Consider the following 19,403-nt stretch of genomic DNA (forward strand, 5'->3'; position numbering starts at 1 on the left):
AGGTATCCAGCAGAAAAATTTTAAGGCAAGGTGAGTTTCAGATGCTGTTTGACCATCTGATAAACACTTTGAAAGGTGGTACCTTGACACTGCAGCTTTCTTGCTGCAAGGAATTTCAGGTGAAAGTGACATGAACTGCTGGTTTATACAGTAACACTGCTGTAGTATACACTGCTCCTTTAAAGATATATTAGCCATTGTCATTTTAATGCAAATGGCCCTACCTAGAGCTAGTGTTTGGTTTTTCCACTTGGGGCTACTGTAGAGACATTGTGATGCAATATGGTGGACTCTGTGGATGAGGTGCTGCTTCCTATATAGATACTAAGGACTGATTCTAAGGTAACAAAAACACAAATTTTGATTTTCAGGTGATTATAAACTAAAGAAAACATAGCTTACGTATAATATTATAGCCTATTGCATTTCTGCAAATGTATCACCCTCAATCATTCACACTGGACCTTTAACTCATAGTTTGATTGTCATTTGTTTAGTTATCTTCATTTGTATTTGTATATTTTTACTTAGTATTATTATTATTAGTAGTAGTAGTAGTGGTGGTGGTGGCGGTAGTAGTAGTAGTAGTAGCAGTATTTGTAACTGTGCCATATTCAGTTCTTTCACATACTCCCTGGAAGTCTGTCTTGAAACTAACTTTGGCTCAAAAAAAGGGGAGAAACTGACCACGATAGCATTAGCTTTAGCTTGGACGGTGTTTCACAACTGAAGTACAGACATTCACGAGAAACTTAGAAAATTCACCAAATAGTATTAACGGTTAAAACCAACAAACAAAACCAAAATGACATTGATAAAAACGACAACAACACCTGTTGGACTTTCGTGTTACCTGGCACAACTCTGGAACGTGGTTCGCATGCGCGCGCTCGTTGCTACTTCCTGATAACACATCCATGGTTGCTGGTTGCTACGGACTCCTTGGTCACTAACAGGAAAGAGGAGGAATTACTTCCGGGTGAAAGGAGTAGCTGGATATCCACGTGAATTATCAAAGTATACAAAGTAAGTAAACTTGTCAGTATATCAAGATTTCACGATACAATGTGCGGCTGTGATAAAATACTCTTATCATCTGTCTGACTGATTAGTTTTTACCTTAATCGGTGCAACCATTTAGCTGCTATTTAACATTAGCCGCTATCTGCTAGCTAGCATGATTTACCAAGAGAGTGCTAAATAAACTCTCATCTTAGTCTGACTGAAAAGCGTTGATTTTTCTGTGTTATCACTCTGGACATGTAACTCGTGTAAATTGATTTATTGATCAAAATTTCTCCATTCAGGTATAAGTGCAATGTAAGTGTTACCTTACATTATAAACAGTGTGACTGAAAGCATGCTCACTTGAACCAGCAGATCACTGTGTTCATTCTGTGTTTCAGACGGACACCGATGAGGGTGTGATCTTCGTTTTTTGAAAAGTGTGCACGTAAATCCAATAAGATTTATCATCGACCAGGTACAGATTTGCAACATCAAACATCCAACTCTGAATGAGGATAATTTGTGCTGCAGATCAGTTAACAATAATCCAAGATTTAACCCTTAGCTGGATTTAAAAAAAAAACAAAACATGCATACAGACTGTATGGTGTGAAAGTGTTCCAAAAAAATGCTTTTAAGTAGACATTCAAAGCCTGAGAATTTCATAAATGTACATTTTTTTAACACAAAACTAAGCATGAGTGACACATGCAGACTGATGCATGTATCATGTATGTATGTTTATGTAAACATTTCAGCACAATTATGTTTCTTTTCTCTGCAGACGTTACGACTGGCACTGCAAAGACACATTGATCAGCAGTCCCGGCCCAGACAGCAGGCCATATCCTTGGTTAGTGTTTATTGCTGTTAGTCAAACATGAACATACACATTGAGCCTATGAACCTTGGTTTGCAATTTTATTTATTATCAAAAGGCGCTTTCTTGCAGTAATTGTAATTCTCTCACCAGACAAGCCAGGAGTCTTTTGTTGTGGAGAGGCGAGTGGAAGAGTGAAAATGAAGATGGTAGAAGAGAACAGTGAGGAGAATTTTGTAAAGAAGAAGAAGAAGAAACTCACAAAAGAACAAGCCTCAATGCCTGACAAGAAAAACTTTATTGGTGATGATGGGATCCCAGTAGAGGTGAAAAAAGAGAAGAAGAAAGGTAAAAAAGTTGATGCAATTGTTATAGATATAGAAGGGGATGATGGTGGTGAAAAGAAAGAGAAGAAGAAAAAGAAAAAGAAGAAAATTCTTACTGAGTCTCTGAATGATGCTAACGGCTCTGATGTCAAGAATGGAAACGACGAAGAAGCCAACAAAAAGAAGAAGAAGAAGAAGCAGCTGGCTGGTGGTAACAATTCAGTAAAAGATGAAGAGGAAAAGAAAAAGAAGAAACGAAAAAATAAACCTGCACAAATTGAACCAGAAAATGTAAAGTCCGAGAAACCGGAGGAAGAGGGACAGCAAGCTGGGAAGGATAAATTGACAAAGAAAGCTAAAAAAGAAAAAAACATTTTAGTTGAAGGTACTGAAATTAAGGAACATGTTAAAGAAAAGAAGAAAAAGAAAGCCACTGATAAGGAAACCAGAGAAGCTATCGGTGAAATAAGTGTAACAAAAAAGAAAAATAAAGCTAAAATAAAAGTGTCTGAGAATGGAGTGAAGTTAGAAACACCAGAGGGAGAGCCTGAAGAGGCTGAGGAGGTAAAAGTGAAAAAAAAGAAAAAAAAGGAAGCCGACACTATAGGAGATGGAAATGAATCAGGAACACCTCAGATCGAAGGTAACAACAAACAGAGCAAAGCAGCATCAGACAAAAAGGTGAAGACAGACAAACTGCCCAACAAAAAGAAGAAGAAATCTACAGAGAGTGAGATTATTGTCAAAGAGGACGAAGAGGAGACGGTGCTAAAGAAGAAAGTAAAAAACAAAAAGCGTGAAAAAGCTTCTGTGGAGGTCAGCGAGGTAGAGGAGACAGAGCCGAAAAAGAAGAAGAGAAAAAAGGGAAACTCTGAGGGAGAGAAGGAAGAAGCATTAGTGTTAAAATGTGAAGAAATTGAGGAGCAGAGCAGCGAAACTCTTGTCACGGCAGCTGGTGAAACGACGGGCAAGAAGAGCAAAAAGAAGAAGAAGAAGAAGAGCTCCACTGAGGTGGAAACACAAGCAGAGAGTTTTGAGACTGTTGCAAAGAAGAAGAAGAAGAAGAACATTAAAGAGGAGGTGGAAGAGCAGCATGTGAGTGTGTATTAACAGATGTGATTGACACTGTGCTCAGATGTTATTTTTTGGTTTTCACATCTGGACTGAACCTTGTTTATGTTTCACTGTGTTTCAGGAGTTCACCAGTGTGGACGGGGTTTTCCTGTCAGAGAAAACTGATGAGGTCACCATCAACCAGGTAAAGAGGTTGACAAGGAAAGAGGTCTTTATGACTCCATCTCTGTATAACATGTGATTATTATTGCTTTGCATAAATGCTCAACATTTTGGGAAATGAGAGCACTGATAACACTCAAAAGTCTGTTTGGTAGATATGAAGCTACCACAAAGAGCCTGTTAGCTTAGCTTAGCATAAAGACTGGACAAAGGGGAAACAGCGAGCTTGGCTTCTCCCCTGGCTGTAGTTTCAATCATCTCTCAGGGAAGTCTAAGCAAACAATCGGATTTCCCAAAACTTTGAGCTATTTCTTTAGAAGGACAATAGTCTGTACTTGAATTGAACTTCTACCTCCCAGATGAATCTGTAAAAAACTTGGTGTATCAGTTTTATTTAGTTAAGCTTACTGAACTGTTTTGGTTTGTCACAGGAAAGAAGACAGGCTTTACAAATGGAGACTGACGAGGTCTCTCAGCCAAAACCAGCCAAACCTACGGTCAGTATTATCAACTTTCTTTTCAATAAAGTAAAACTCCAGAGTTTTAGTGTTTTCACAACAGTGGGGGACTTGGAAGAGAATAAAATATGTAAATTGTTCCAGCAGGATTTTCTGATTTTTAGTCAAAATAACTGGTAAAGTTAAAAAAAACAACAAAAAAACACTTGGCTCTACATTTCCCATAATGCAACTCAACAGCATCGTCATTAGACCCATGCTGCCCAATGCACGTTCAGTTCGCAAACTGTATGCACCGTTTAGCCACAGTTTTCATGTTGAACGTGTTTCCTTGATACGGTGTGCCGTAGGCTTTGAAGTACGTTTTCTCACATTTGGTGGGTGTTTCAGAGGTGATACTCAGTCAGCAGTGACATGTATATAAACCAGATTCTGGTGGGACTTTTCTAATTGTACAAATGTCATTTCACACTAGCTTTATTAATGTAAACATATGTTTTCCTATGCCAGTGAAGCCCCTTTGAATGGAACTGAATTAAACCCCACGGTATTTAAAGGCAGTGGGCCTGTGTAACAAAACAGGGTGTTCAACGCACCACTGTTACTGTTTCAACAAACACTTCGCTACATTTTGTTAGGGCATAACGCAGCCCTGGTAAATGCCCTCTTCTTCAAACTCCACTTCCCCACTTTGTAAAGCTGGCTTTCTATTTTACACATGAAGCCTACAAAGCCCAAGCAAGTTGTCTTACGTCTGAGAAGATCATCAGGGTTATTTTTTCAGACTTTAGTGAAGTCCTCCAGGCCCACAGAGCTCATTGTCCCACAGTTTTCACAGACTGAGCAGTACTGCTCGTGTAAAATCAGCAGAGCGCTCCTTAAAGGAATAATTCACCTACAGAATAACCGCTGCATCATGAATAATTGATATATAAATAGTCGTTTGTGGGTGAAGGATTCCTTTAATGCATTAAGTCTCTTATATTTGTCTCCAATGTCTCTGTCCCTCAGGGTTTTGGCCAGTGGAGCACTGCCGAGTTCAGCAGCTCTGAACAGCAGCAGAAGTTTCTGAGGTTGATGGGCGGCTTCAAAAAGGGATTCCAGCCAGCTGCGGGGAGCAGCGGAGGAGCAAATATGGCGCTGGGGAACGACGCACAGAAGCAGCTGCAGCAAGGGCTTCTGGGAGAGTTTGAACGTGCTCAGTCACGCAGAATGGACTTCAGTAACAGGGGGTCAGGACTTGGGTATACCGCACCGTCCAATAAGAAGTTCTCCATCGACATCAATTCACGTCAATCAGTTCGCTTTGATGATTGATGTGTGTGTGTGTGTGTGTGTGTGTGTGTGTAGGATAATGTTTAAGAGATGTGTGTATGGTTGTACAAAATTGGTGGGATTTTTTTAATGTATAATTTTATACGTAGATTTGCCCACAAATGTTTTTTTAGCTTCACTGGAAAAATCAACATAAAACAACAAAATAGGATTTAAACTTTTATAGAAATGAATATCAGACTGTCACAAAATGCCACTTGTACATACTGTTTATTAAACATCGTCCTGCTTGAGGAACTGGGCTTTTTTTAATGAAAAAAATTAACTGAACATCATTTTATCATAAGAGTTTAGGCAATTTAAGTAGGTCACTGTTTACCCTGAATAGATTATATATATATATATATATATATATATATATTAAATATGTTTTTCTAACTTCAGTTCTTTGTTAAATGTGTTCCCAAGATTTTTTTATCCATTTAATACTTGAATAGATAAATCTGTCAGGAACATCACACAACAAGAGTTATGTTTCTGTCAAATGTATTATTTAAGAAGGAACAATGTAAATTAATCCACATTCAAAAAATGAAAATGCATCCAAGTTGGCCAATTCATTCAAGAGCTAATTGTCAACACTAGTTCCTTCGCCTGATGTTAATAAGCTGTGTGCTGTCCAACATGGACAGCTAAAACTGTTATTCAGACATTGATACAAAAGTACATCTAGTCTGTGATTTAAGGGCAGACAAGGGGTGTATCATCCACATTGTTAGCAAAATGACCAGATAGCATTCCCCTTGTTACCCTCCGCCTATGGGTCTGCACCAAGACTGTTGGAAAGAGATTCTGAGCTTTTTAATATCAGTATTGTTTTTGAACTCCACACAGACAAACCAAAATATGTTAAATTACACAATAACCACCACCTAGCCACAATTTTGAGAAATTTTGAGTTTGCAGTACTGTGGCAGCAAAGACACATGACAGAGTCCAGTGGCTTTCTTAACTTGAATCAGTCTGGCTAAAAAGACAAAACTCGCACTGATGGCTTCAATAGTCATTTTATTTCGATCTTGCACATGAATGACATCTGCTTTAAAGTGTAGAAGGAATTAGGAAAGTCAAAGTAAGCTTTACTTCAAAGATAAAATAGAAAGATTTATGCTTGTTTGTAGGCTCAAGATCATTTAGTTTTGAAAATAAGCAGGAAAACAAAAAAGAAATATCAGACTATCATACGCTGATCTTCAATATTCCGCACGTTGGTAGCTGTGTTGTAATTCTGATTGAACATCAGGCTCTCAGAATCACATCTACTCTCCTTTAAAACTGCTGTGTGGACAACATTTGTCCATCAGTTTACCTGAAACTGAGAGGAAAGGAGTATGAAACTGGACCTGAGGAAATTTATGTTTTTGTTCTTGTAATGAACCAAAAAACAAAAAAAAAAAAAGCAGTCCGTTGCATACATGACATCACACAGAAGAAGTTTCAAAGTGCAGCAACTTTGGTTGAACTCACCTGATTTTAAAGTAAAAACAGCCACTGCCCTTTAAATAATCTCTCTGGTTACAAAATGCAGCCCGGGCCTTGTCTTAACCAAGCACCCGGCAACATGCACCAACTGCTTCATCCTTCCAGTGACCTGATGATCAGCCATAATACTTTTTTTTCAACTGAGTAAGAAAAAAAAAAAAAAAAGACTGTTCTTCACTCGGCACAAAATTCTTACGCTTTTAGCTTCTCAACATGGTGGTCACTCAGGAAGTTTGGCAGTTGCAATGTAACATCCCGAGTTAGTTCTCATCAGGTTGCCAACAAGCAATTGAAAGACAACTTTAAAACCCCCTGATGCTGGCACATGCACAGACTTCAGTTTAAAAATGTCTTCACAACAATCGCTACATCATTCAGAATATTTCCCGTCAGTTTGGTCCTACGCTGCTTCAGTGTTTTTAAGCTGGCACAATCAAATGATGACACTATGTGCAGAGGGAACGCTATTTAAAAAACACTTAAGAAAGACACAAAACCAGAAAGTAGCCAACAATACGCATGTCGTCCAGTCTCTCAGAAAACCTCTGAAACAGAGTCGCAAGGCTACGTGACGACAGGGAGTGAAAGGAGGAGGGGAAGCTGTGTGTTCCTTGTGTTAGAAAGAGGTTGTCTCATGCCTGTAGATACTCCGGCTGCACTCGCGCAACTTTGCGGAACTCTTTGCCGTGTGTCCGCGGGCACTGCATCTCGCACCAGGAGATGGGAACCATCTGGGCACCTGGTTCACAGAGGGAAACGTGACAAAATGAAAAAGTCAACATTTTGTATCACCATACTGTTACCAGCACAATATGTTTTCAAAAGCCCAAAGAGTTGGAAACTACACAATTATAAAGCATTAATTCGTTCTGCAGTGTTGTCACCTCAAAAATCTGAATGCAATGCAAATACAAGCAGCCAAACATCTTTTCAGATCGGGTAGGATATCACACTTTCTTACTTTGTTATTTGCGCTAAGGACACTATAAATATATACAAGAAAAATAAAAATCTTTTACTGACTCATGTCACCTGACCGGGTACAGAGAAGCTGCACGACTTCTCATGTCTGAGGTTAAGATAAGATTCATTTGGTGCTCCTCTCGCACAATTTCTGTATCACCAAATCTCAGTAATTGTGTTTGAGTTTTGCCACTTCCATTGCTGTCAAGAGTAGCAAATTAATTGGACTGAAAGCACCACAACTCTCCATCATGTCTCTCACATTGCTCTACAAAAAATACTTGGTTGCAAGAGTTGCACAGATCAGTCGAATAATAACTTAGTCGATCCAAAGAAAATTAATCGCCAACTACTTTGACACTCGTTTCAGTCAATTTCAAGCAAAAATGTCAAACATTTGCTGGTTCAAGCTTCTTCAACGTGAGAATTTGCTGCTTTACTTTGTCATTTATGATGGTAAATGAGTCATTGGGTTTTGGACTATTTCTCGGACAAAAGAAGCTATTTGAAGACATCACTGTGGTCTTATAGACCAAACAGCTATGAAAAAATGACTAATCACTCATGAAAATAATCATGAGTTGCAGGCCTATTGGTTACAAGATCATGGATGACTGTACTGGCACTCCTCTAAAATTCTGCCAAACTGCAGTAACACTCCAGCAAATGCTTGACAAATATGGCATCACTAAACAAGTGACACTAACAGTCTCCAGCTATCTAGGCAGTCACTCTTGCACCACCTTGTGTTTGAACAAGATACCATCACTTTGTGCTGGAAACTCTGTTTCTCCTCAAAAAGGAAAGCATTGATTAATTGAGCATCATGTTACCTGCTTCACTGTGTGCCACCACCACCCCCAGTTCGTTCTCTGCTGTTGTCAACAGGTAGTTAGACTGCACGTCACCTAGAGAAATCTGACATCGCAGGTCAAGGGTTAATGCCGCAGTTAATGAAATAGCAAGCACCCACGCTACTAAAGCGGAGCTGTTTTTTTTCACTCAGTGAATATCTAAAGGTGGTTGTGATTATTTCTACGAGTAACAATTGAAAATGTGAATCTGTCAAACACGCAGATCACAATAGCAAGACTTGGTGACCTCAGAGGTGATTTCGTTTACTATACCTGAGTCATTAAAGTTTAGGAATTTCACCGGAGAAAGTAGATGGTTCGTGAGTTGAATAGGTTTCATCTCTTACTCTTAAGAAAGGTATTTATTTGTCTCAGACCCAAAAACAGGGGAAGGATACAACTTTCGCCAAGACGATGTCGCCAGGTCTGAAGCTTTTGTATGTCTCCACCTGTAAGAATTAAGACAAATGTTTTCAGCTAAACACTTCATCTTAGATTAAAGCTGTAGTTAGTAGCTTTTATAAAAAAATCAACTTTTTAACTGAAACTGTCAGTATATCTGCACAGTAGTACATGAGACTGATAATCTGTTAAAAAAGAAGTTCCTGTACTCTTTATCTTTGTAGGGCTTCTAATGGCATTAGCGTACGCAAACGAAAACAATCAGACAACAATCATCATGCAGTGAAGGGCCACAGATGATCGTCGAACCTGCAGCTGCTAAACAGTACACTAAAATATGTTTCTAAAAATACTTGGGGGGAGAAACAGACAATGCAGTAACAGGATCTTGATTAATATTTGATCAGCACTGCCTAGTTTGACAATCTGACCGCAGCTCATGAGCAGTGACTGACGTGTTAAAGCTACATCTCCAGAGACTCCTCGGCTCTGATTGGTTGTTCCCTACACCACAGTGTATTATACCACAGAGTGGTGAAGGGATGATGTATTTTTGTAGGCCAACCAGGAAGTTAGCATCACACTGGTTCCTTTGTCAAAAACCTTATGGGATTTTTAAATGGGGTTTTCGGTTTTCGCCAAAAATAAGCTCTGTGAAGAACACAAGTTTATGAGATTTACACGTTTTGTTCAGCATGATAATCTTCACAGGTGAACACCACTTTTGTGTGTTTTGAAGCGTAAATGAAATCGCCAGAGGCAAAAAGCTATTGTTAGGCTAAAGGATATACACGAAGTACATCGAGGTCGCTTGACTTCAACGTCACCACTACAAACACTGTGAAATCACGTTAAACACGATCGAAAAACATTATTAACAGATAAATCTACAAGTTCGAGTGCAACAATGTAAAGCTGTAAAGGTGGACAAGTGGGCTTAATGAGTTTCTGTGTCCGGTGTGATGACGTTGAACGTCCCAGACAAACACTGTAGTCCCATTTAGCCACTTGTTAGCAACCGCCTTTTTTAAGATGAGTAAAGCCTTAAAAGTTCAAAAATCTGGTTTAAGCGGACGTATTTTATGTTGCAGAACAAAACGTCTAAATATCTTTAGCCTGTGTTAACCAGAGACTTTATTTAAGACATTTTACCGAAAACCCTTAGACTTTAAGACGAGGGCCACGGAAGAGCAAAAAGGCTAACGGACTTCCGCGTTTTAGGACTCATAACTTCACCACTTTATTAGAGGCAATAGCAGAGGAGGCGGAATATGATTTTTTTGTTTTTTTATGTCTCATGTACTTCCTTGCAGAATATATTGACAGTTTCATCAAATATGGCAAAAGTTATTTCCATAAAAGTTACCGACTTTAGCTTTAATGAGTAAATGTCTGATGATCCGGTTTAATACATGGATTCAAACACACCTTGTCTTTCTCTGTTGCACGCACGTCTTCTTTCCTGCAGGCAGAGGGAGTGGGCTCAGTTTTGGGAATGACAGAGAAATACGGCGTAAAACATTGCTTCACTATGTAGACAGTTTTTACCTGATTGTCCCTCTGAAGCGGTCCTTCAGCGGTGTGGAGCCTACATAAAGGATGTGGACCTTGGCAAACCTGGGGTTGATGCTGGTCACCTGTCCAAACAAAGAACAGTAAAGATCGAGACAAACCAGAAATCTACATCTAAACTTTGCAGGATCGATTTATCAGATCATCTACTTGTAAACACATGTCTGATTGCAATACATACCTTACAGGTGACTATTGCTCCTACATCTGGTAGTAATTGTGTTTCTGTTTCCCTCACCACTGAGATCACTGGCAACTAGAAAAAAGACAAAAATGTTATGATTCAGGTTCAAAAGAGCCCGAAGAAAATAACTCACACTAAAACATGCTGCATATTTCCCCACAAGCACTGAACAAACACACTTCTGTTCAGTCACATTCACAAACGTTGCGTAATATCTTTACTCTGGCACTCCTACATGTCTTCTGCAGCTTTCCCCACCTCCCTCCTACCCACACCAGCCACACCCCTCACCTCCTCTCCCTCATTTTTCCTGAGCACGTATCCTGCTAGTGAGGAGTAAATGTAGCCGTGCCGTAGATAAACTCCTGTGCCGGGAATACAGTCTTCTACACTGCATAGCTTGTCACCTGGAGATAAAGAGGAGAGAGACAGAGGAGATGTTGCAGAAAGGTTTTGATATACTTCGGTGTTTTTTTGAGTGGAGGTGGACCATCTCTGCTTAAGTCAGAATATAATGATATGCTTTACAAACTGTGGGATTAAACATTAACCTGTGGAGGAAAACAATGCAAATTCAAAATATTTAATGTTTAATATTTAATTAGTGTTGTTTTTAATTAGTCTGTCATCTGCTACAGGAAGACAGAATGACCACAAAGCAACACAAAATAACTCAAACACTCAAAACAACCACAAAGAGACACATAACAAGCACAAAGAGACAAAAAAAAAACCCACAATGAGACATTTAATGATTACAAAGCAACACAAAGTCACACAAAACCACACAAAATTACTACAAAGAGACTCAAAACAACCACAAGGAGACACAAAACAACCACATAGAGATGCTTAACATCCACAAAGTGACACAAAACAACCACAAAACAACCACAAAGACACACAAAACAACCACAAAGACACACAAAACAACCACAAGGAGACACAAAACAACCACAAGGAGACACAAAACACCCACATAGAGATGCTTAACATCCACAAAACAACCACAAAGACACATAAAACAACCACAAAGTGACACAAAACAACCACAAAGACACTCAAAACAACCACAAAGACACTCAAAACAACCACAAAGACACACAAAACAACTGAAAAGAGACACTAAACAACCACAAGGAGAGACACAACATAGCAAAAGACACAAAATCTGTCTTGTACCTATGTAGATAAGCCTGTGTCTTGTAACCCACCCAAATCATGAGACAAGTTACGTCAGAACGTGGTTGGATTACTACCTCAGCATAACATTTTTCTGCATCTCCAGACTTTTAACAACAACGTTATAGGGTTAAACTAGTGGCAGGTTTACTCGTGAGACTCTGAAGAACACCCTCACACATGACAAAAGTGAAACCAATCACAGTCCTATCTGCACACAGGATATAACTTATCTCCTAAAACACTATCTCCAAAGCTGTCACTCACCTATTGCTCTAGATTTAATAATCTGATCCCTCTGAGCTCTTTAAACTGGTGTTTATCATAAAAGTTTCACACACCCAAAAGCTCACTGTCAGATCTCAGGCAGTTCATGAGTCTGAAACATTTCTGTTGACATTTCCTTTTGCTAACCGCACAATACAACTGAGGATTTCACATGGCTGAGTCAAAACAAGTGAGGGAAGGAATGCTGCTGTCCCGCCTGAGGCGATGGGCAGGGCAGGAGATGAAACCTGCCGTGAAAAGTAAAAGTGCTCACACCGTGCACAACCGTGGTCTTTACCCTCAAACATTGGGATTTAACAGCTCTCAACTCACCTACAACGTTTTTTATTTACCTGATACACATAGACGTGCGTATAAAGTAAGTGAAATGTAAGTTGAGCTGCGCTAGAAGCCAAAGCCCAAACAACGCATGGCAGCTGGAAATAATTAAAAGCGTTTTACACTGTCAGACTGCAGCGTAACTATGTTTTCCAACAACTCAGCGACGTTTACAAAAGCCAATATTCGCACTGAGGGAGAAAAGGGCCTAAAGTTGGGTTAAACCACATTTTAATTAATTTTAATAGCAAAGGTTGCGGGACTCACCTGGAACACACAGCTTCATGGGCGACATGTTTTCGAGAAGAGCAGATCATTCGCTGATTGGCTGACACGAGGGGTATTAGTCGACTCTGATTGGCTGATCTCACGCTGAGCGGAAGGAAAATAAGGGCAGCTCGGGCCGCCATGTTTGTTGAGGCACACATGGGCACATGCAGGCAAGGCTGCCTCACAAAGACAAACGCACACACAGTTTAACAGGCTGTAAAGCCCACTGTATGTACAGTTTCTACAACAGCAGCTTACAATAACAATACTTATACTAATACTAGCCTACCACTACTACTGCTACTACTACTACTAATAATAATAATCAATTGTATCACAATAACGGTCTTATTGACAATTATGAAATCATGTTTTTAATGCACATTTTGGATGGTATTGTGTTTTAATATTGAATTTGTCAGTTCATACTAGGTTATTTAATGGGAGACACTACAGGCAAATAGCATAACATGTTTAACATACAAATATCAATATGAAACTTTGCCAGTTGATTACTTCTAATAAGACAATTATTTTTCATATCACTGAGGTATCATCTGAGGTTATTTTAAATGTACAAATCAGCCATTATCTAGTTTGGAAGTTTTCTTTCCACCAGTTTTAAAGAAGAATTTTATGGAAGCAAAATAGCCACAAATCACAAAACTGACCTGTGTTCACCTCATGTGTTTCTTTATCTACTCAGATATTGTTTTTGTTAGTATGCTTTGCCATGTAATTTCCATCTAATTTTCTGATTTGATTAGCTGGTGATGTTATTTTACATTTGATGTCTGTATCTTTTTTTTTGTTTGTTTTGTTTTCACATGTAGCTGTAAGTGTATCTGGAAATGTACTGATGTGTGAGGGGGAATAAAACTACTTATTTTAGGGGAGAATATAATGGTAAAGAGCAGCTACAACTGAATATTCCTGGTTAGGCTACTTAGTCCATAACAGCGGTTGTATTTAGCAAATGTTGACAGCAACATAGGTAGAGATTTTATTGAGGATTACAGGGGCACCTCTCCTCCTGAAACTGGGACCCCAAATTAAAACATGAAAGTGGCGGAGTACTTAAATGTTGACAAAAAAAGACATTCTCATTATAAATTGGTGCAGAGGAGGCACGCAATGGTGAATACAAATTCACCAGAATGCAGGAAATAAGATGTTTGATGCCCAAAACTTTCTAGTTTTGTAGTATCCTTGTAGTATCAGTATAATACTGATAATACATGCCATTTGTTATGTATGCAGCATACTCTCCCTTCAAAACTAACATTTTTTGGGTGACCTCTAGCTCTCCTGGTAGAGCATGCGCCACATGCAATGAGGCCTTAGCAGCAGCCCGAGTTCAACTCCAGCCTATAGCACTTTGCTGTGTGTCATTCCCCCTCTCTCTTCCACATTTCTAAAAAAAAACAACCCAAAACTAAGATCTTTACAACTATTTATCACGAGAAACTACACCTGATCAACTTCTCCGTAACTATCTTGCTCATGAAGACAGATTAGATATTCATGCTGGAAAATAACATCAGTCAGTGAAAAAAGATTTCATCACAAAATGGCTCACAACATTTATTCTGTTCCTCACAATGCCACAGCAAACAAAAAATCAGCAGTGCAGAGCGTATCAACTTGCCCTTCTAATAACAGCCAGTGTTTCTCTATATGCAGGGGTTAGGGTCCTCCCACTTAGCCTCACCTACATGGATAGAAAACATGGAGGAATACATGGGATAACTCTGCACGGTTAGTTTATGTTAGGTCCTATTCGCTGGTCCCAAATTTTGTATTTTGGTTAGTACTTATTATCCATATTACAGCTGATATCTATTGGGTCATAATGGTGTGTATGTTTGTCACAAAATAAAGACCAATCAAATCAATTTTATGATATCAAAATAAAGTGCACATTGTGTGTCTGTGTGTGCGCAAGTCTGTGACGACAGTAACAGTAAATGACCTTGTAATAACTTGATAACTGAACAGCACATGATTGTTGTGTACTCTAGCTCATCCAGCGTGAGGGGGGGGGGGTCTATTTCTTGGCTTTGCCCTGAGCAGCCACAGCTGCCATGGCCTTCTTGACAGGTCTCCTCGTCTCCCAGGAACTGCATGGGTCCTACAGGCTTCAGGCTCTCGTCCAGCTCGTACACAATGGGGATACCTGTCGGCAGGTTCAGCTCCATGATGGCCTCCTCTGACATACCTGGGAAAAAGTAACACACATGTAGAGCTTATAGTCCAAATGCTGCAGGGATCACGGTTCCCACACATTTTCATGGACATTTCCATGACATTTCAAAGACCTCAGACCTCATAAAATATATAATAATATATATATATATATATATATATAAATATATATATATATATATATACACATATATATATATATATATATATAACATATATAATTTATTTATTTTTTTAAAAAATTTAACATGAGATTCAAACTCTTTCCAGACCTAATTTCACTGGCCCACATGATGGCGACTGGTGGTTTTTAAAGAAAACATGCCTTTAAAAAATTTGAAGAAAAAAAAAACCACCCCAAAATTTTAAGTTTCTATAAAAATGGCTGGAAATTAAAAACAGAAAAAATATTGCCAAACCTTTTTAAACTTTCTGCTGGCTGACTTTTTAATATCAAAAATAAAAAGGAGAAAATAAATTGTGACTTTTTTTTCAGAAAACATTGGCATATTCACAAAACATGAACATACTAAAGCGTTGTCAGCAACAGAAAATACATTCACTGTTACACTATATTAATGATTAATGAAATTTAATCTATTACACACAACATGATTTTGCCAAAACTTCCGATGATTTTCACTATTTCCCTGGCTTTTCTAGGCATAAAAATGTGATTGTGAAATTCCCTGACTTTTCCAGGTTTTCCATGACCATGGGAACCCTGATGGATATGCCTGCCATACATCTGTTTAGACTGAGACAGGCCAGTTTCATTTGAAGTGGTTAAGTATTTTCTGAATACCTTAATACAGAGAGGATTGCATGGATAACATTTAATAAGGGTGTAAGGATATGCATTATAGAACCATAAAAAATACTTTTACACTTATTCTTTGTCCATTACTCCTAATTTTGCTGGACAGAAGGTTAAATGAATTCTTCACCACACAAATAAACATGTGTATATCAATTACTCGACCTGTGTGAGGGCTCTCTGTTTGGGAAGTACGGAGCATATGACTGAATAAATGAGACTTGGACTTGACTTCACAAGTTGTCTTAGGAGAGTTTTAGGCAGATTTGGGAGGTGAAGTATTTCTTTTTTTTTGACCATGCCTAATGAGACAGAAACAGGAAGGGCTTTATTGGGCTGACAGTGTTCCTGGGACAAAAAGGAAATTAAATGCCAATTTGTTTTCCCATGATAGTACGTGAACAACTGTTTGAGTGTTAAATGGGCATAAAACTGTCACTTGAGGCATGACTAAAATTCGAAATTTTGATAAAAGTAATTCTTTTTCATTCAAAAAAAAGTCGAAGGGCCAATGTAGTGCTGTGTAAATAACAACTCGAGATGCAGATAAATCAACTATCAGACCCACAGACAGCAATAAGAAAAATTCAGTCACTGAAAAGAAAACACTTACAGCCCACCTGTAAAAATAATTCAATAGATTTGGAATCTGTAATCAGTGATTTTGTAAAATAACTCTTTTGCTACTGTTTTATTATCTGAGAACCCCTTTATTCAGTGCTGACTAACATTAAGGTTATCAATAAATACAAACTTTCCTGAGTTTTACAGGGGATAAACACTTTTGGCCCAGGGCAGTGCCTTAAAAGCTCTCAGCTCCATCTCTTACCCTCAAGATGCTTGACGATGCCTCGGAGACTGTTGCCATGGGCAGCAATCAAAACCCTCTTTCCCTCTTTGATCTGTGGTACGATCACTTCGTCCCAGAAGGGCAGAGCCCTGGCGATGGTGTCCTTGAGGCTCTCACAGCTGGGAAGCTGGTCCTCCGTCAGATCGGCGTAACGCCGGTCCTGAAACAAAAGAGGAAGTTAATGTTATCACTTTTCAGCCGTGTGGCTTCACACTGATGTGATTAAGGTGTCTGCAGTTGTAAAACGGGATGTTTTCCTCAGGTGTCACACCTTGCTTATGGTCTGATAGAAGTCATGCCCCTCATCCATGGGTGGGGGAGGAACGTCGAAGGACCGCCTCCAGATCTTAACTTGAGCCTCTCCGTGTTTGGCTGCAGTTTCAGCCTTGTTCAGCCCAGTCAGGCCACCGTAGTGGCGCTCATTGAGGCGCCAGGTTCGATGGACGGGCAGCCACATCTGGTCGATGCTGTCCAGAACAAACCACAGGGTGCGGATGGCCCTCTTGAGGACAGAGGTGTAGCAAATGTCGAATTCATAGCCAGCATCTGAGGTGAATCAGACATGAAATGATAGTTAATGTGAATATTCATTTGCATCTGAGACAAAGTGAGAAGTTTCACTAATAATAAAGAGCAGGGCAGCATTTTTTAGTTAAAGAGGGGGAAAAAAGTATGTTTCCATCTACATTCCACTTAACCCAGTAACAGGTGTGTGGATTCTTTGTTGCTTTCCTCACAGCATTTTGCTTAGTCACTGGCAGTGCTACAGTGGCAGACTGTGGGCTCGGCAAGGTGTGCCTGCAGAGGATTTTTGGGCCACAGAAAAACAAAAGGACTGTGCACCACATAGGAAGTAATATCTCAAAATTAAACTGTCCTAGTCTGTCCTGTTTCCTCTCCATAATAGACAACATTTTACCGAGCAACCAGCAGTAATTTATACTGATAAAATGGGACAATCTTTGCTCAGCAGTCTGACCTTGTTCTCTATTATTCCTTATGTAGTGTTCATGTAAAGCAACTTTGGGTCCCATGAAATGCGTTATATAAACCCAAGCTATTATTATTATTATTATTATTATTGTTATTATTTTTATTATTATAAATAAATCTCAATTTTATTATGATGCCATGAGATGTCACATTTCGAGTTGGTCTGCTGACAGTGAAGTTATGGCTGAATTGGTGGGCTTGTGCACTTTTTGTTCTTATATTAAGTTGATTTAGACAAATGAAAACATAGTTGTTACTATTATTTACCATTTCTGCAGGTAAATGCTCCTAAATCCTATATACACTGGACTTTTGAGCTTACATTTATCACATGTAGTGTAAGTAAGTGTAGTTCTCTATATTTATCTTTACTGGATAGAGCTGAGGTAAGGAGAACCATAAACAAGGATCATATAGGCTAACACCAGGGGCCACCACGCTGTCCTGACTGATGTGTGGGACCAGCAGGGGCTCAAGGAATAAGGGGTCCAGCACAGGGCATCTGCGACAAATGTCTGATCAAAGCCTTAGCAGCATCTTAATCATCCAAGAATCACGTGGCCCCCTAGTTTGTCACTTCAAAGACTAACAGCAACCATAAATCCCAATAAACATAAAGATTTGGTCTGTACTCTCGTGTCCCCTGCTGCTGGCTCAGCCTGGCTCGTCTTGTGTCGCAGCGGGTCGACTACCTGTTTCCGGCAGAGTTGCATAAGCACAGGCTTGAAAAGGATTAATCAAATGACAGAGAGAAAGCCCGATTAGGCCCTGTGACATTATCTGGTACCTTTCAGGGCCTGTCCTCCCCTCTTTGCCTCCTGCTCCCCGGTTTCACTCAGGTCCGCATCGAACCAGCCGCAGAAGCGGTTCTCCTGGTTCCAGCAGCTCTCCCCATGGCGGATCAGGACAAGCTTGTAGGCAGCCATCCTCACACCGATGCCCTCTACGCTGTATTTCCGGGAAATGTGGGGTAGGTGACTCCTCTTGAATCGCGGCAGCAACGTCCGCGGATTTGTCCTGCTTACGCCGCAACCCCAAAGACGGCCACAGAGAAGCCGCCGCAGTATGTTTGGAGGTCTGCAGGGATAGTTTGCTGTAGGTGAGTTGTCCGGCTTGTTCGAACTTGACAGATCTCACGCTCGACACGAGCTCTTTTCCTGCTGGTTTCCACCAATCAGAGGGCGAGCTGAGCAAGTCTGTGCGCCGCAGGAGGAGGAGGAGGGCAGGAGGATGCGCGCAGCAGCACGTCCACACCATACATCCAGGGTCCACACGCCCATCCTGTAGGCCGAGCATTTGAGCATCATATGGGGAAACACAAACAAAATGCAACAATAAGTCACGTGATAAATGTCACACACTAGCAAAATAACAATTTACCATCTGAGACGTCTTCATTTTGCTCCTTATCTCTTAAAGTCAACACTTTGTCAATGAGTGATGCTTTGTGGTCGTAAAGTTATAGCTCTGTCTCTCTCACATACCGGTAGCTTATGTGGCTATATAGACACTAGGACTGTAGGATTGACGTTGGACCTGGATCAGTTTTACAATGAAGTAGCGCTGGGGATTATTATAAATAGAAACAAAAACTTTATATAAGCCCTGAAATACTGTGTCAGATCAGCGTCTACTGCTCACTGGCAGGCAGATATATAGTTGTTTTTTAAATTATTAAATACATATGTAAAACAGAGGTCACATGCAATATTCCGCATATCGTTCCACTTAATGGCGTTGACAAAAAAAATCACTTTTACAGGTGTTAATCTTAATATTTATTGATTACATGATTTTTAATGTTGGATGTAAACGCACTCGAGAGTTGGATTTGGCTGTT

General features: G+C 39.7%; 3 protein-coding genes across 4 annotated transcripts; 1 reads left to right on the forward strand and 2 right to left on the reverse strand.

The window, feature by feature from the left end:
* Positions 1–963: 963 nt before the first annotated feature.
* knop1 (lysine-rich nucleolar protein 1) lies at positions 964–5,420 on the forward strand. 2 transcript variants are annotated; one of them, XM_042485404.1, is made up of 7 exons: positions 964–1,026; positions 1,407–1,483; positions 1,793–1,861; positions 1,982–3,249; positions 3,350–3,412; positions 3,822–3,887; positions 4,860–5,420. In XM_042485404.1, the coding sequence occupies exons 4-7, from the start codon at positions 2,029–2,031 to the stop codon at positions 5,163–5,165; spliced, it is 1,656 nt and encodes a 551-aa protein (XP_042341338.1). In that variant the 5' UTR covers positions 964–1,026; positions 1,407–1,483; positions 1,793–1,861; positions 1,982–2,028; the 3' UTR covers positions 5,166–5,420. The 2 variants fall into 2 exon arrangements, with proteins under 2 accessions (XP_042341338.1, XP_042341339.1); XM_042485405.1 differs by lacking the exon at positions 1,407–1,483 and having other exon boundaries at positions 967–1,026.
* A 754-nt stretch (positions 5,421–6,174) lies between these two features.
* On the reverse strand, positions 6,175–12,724 carry exosc1 (exosome component 1). Its single transcript, XM_042485225.1, has 8 exons — positions 12,696–12,724; positions 10,932–11,047; positions 10,638–10,712; positions 10,433–10,521; positions 10,313–10,346; positions 8,881–8,931; positions 8,462–8,546; positions 6,175–7,404 (listed from the first exon to the last, which is right to left on the reverse strand). Exons 1-8 carry the CDS (start codon positions 12,721–12,723, stop codon positions 7,298–7,300), a joined length of 585 nt encoding a protein of 194 aa, XP_042341159.1. The 5' UTR covers position 12,724; the 3' UTR covers positions 6,175–7,297.
* Positions 12,725–14,702: 1,978 nt separating this feature from the next.
* pgam1b (phosphoglycerate mutase 1b) lies at positions 14,703–18,745 on the reverse strand. Its single transcript, XM_042485045.1, is given in 5 exon segments — positions 14,703–14,796; positions 14,798–14,916; positions 16,550–16,730; positions 16,842–17,116; positions 18,351–18,745. Coding segments are annotated over 5 exon segments (765 nt in total). The 5' UTR covers positions 18,490–18,745; the 3' UTR covers positions 14,703–14,745.
* Between the last annotated feature and the right edge of the window lie 658 nt (positions 18,746–19,403).

This window comes from Plectropomus leopardus, chromosome 4 (assembly GCF_008729295.1).
Source record: "Plectropomus leopardus isolate mb chromosome 4, YSFRI_Pleo_2.0, whole genome shotgun sequence".
Taxonomy (NCBI): domain Eukaryota; kingdom Metazoa; phylum Chordata; class Actinopteri; order Perciformes; family Serranidae; genus Plectropomus; species Plectropomus leopardus.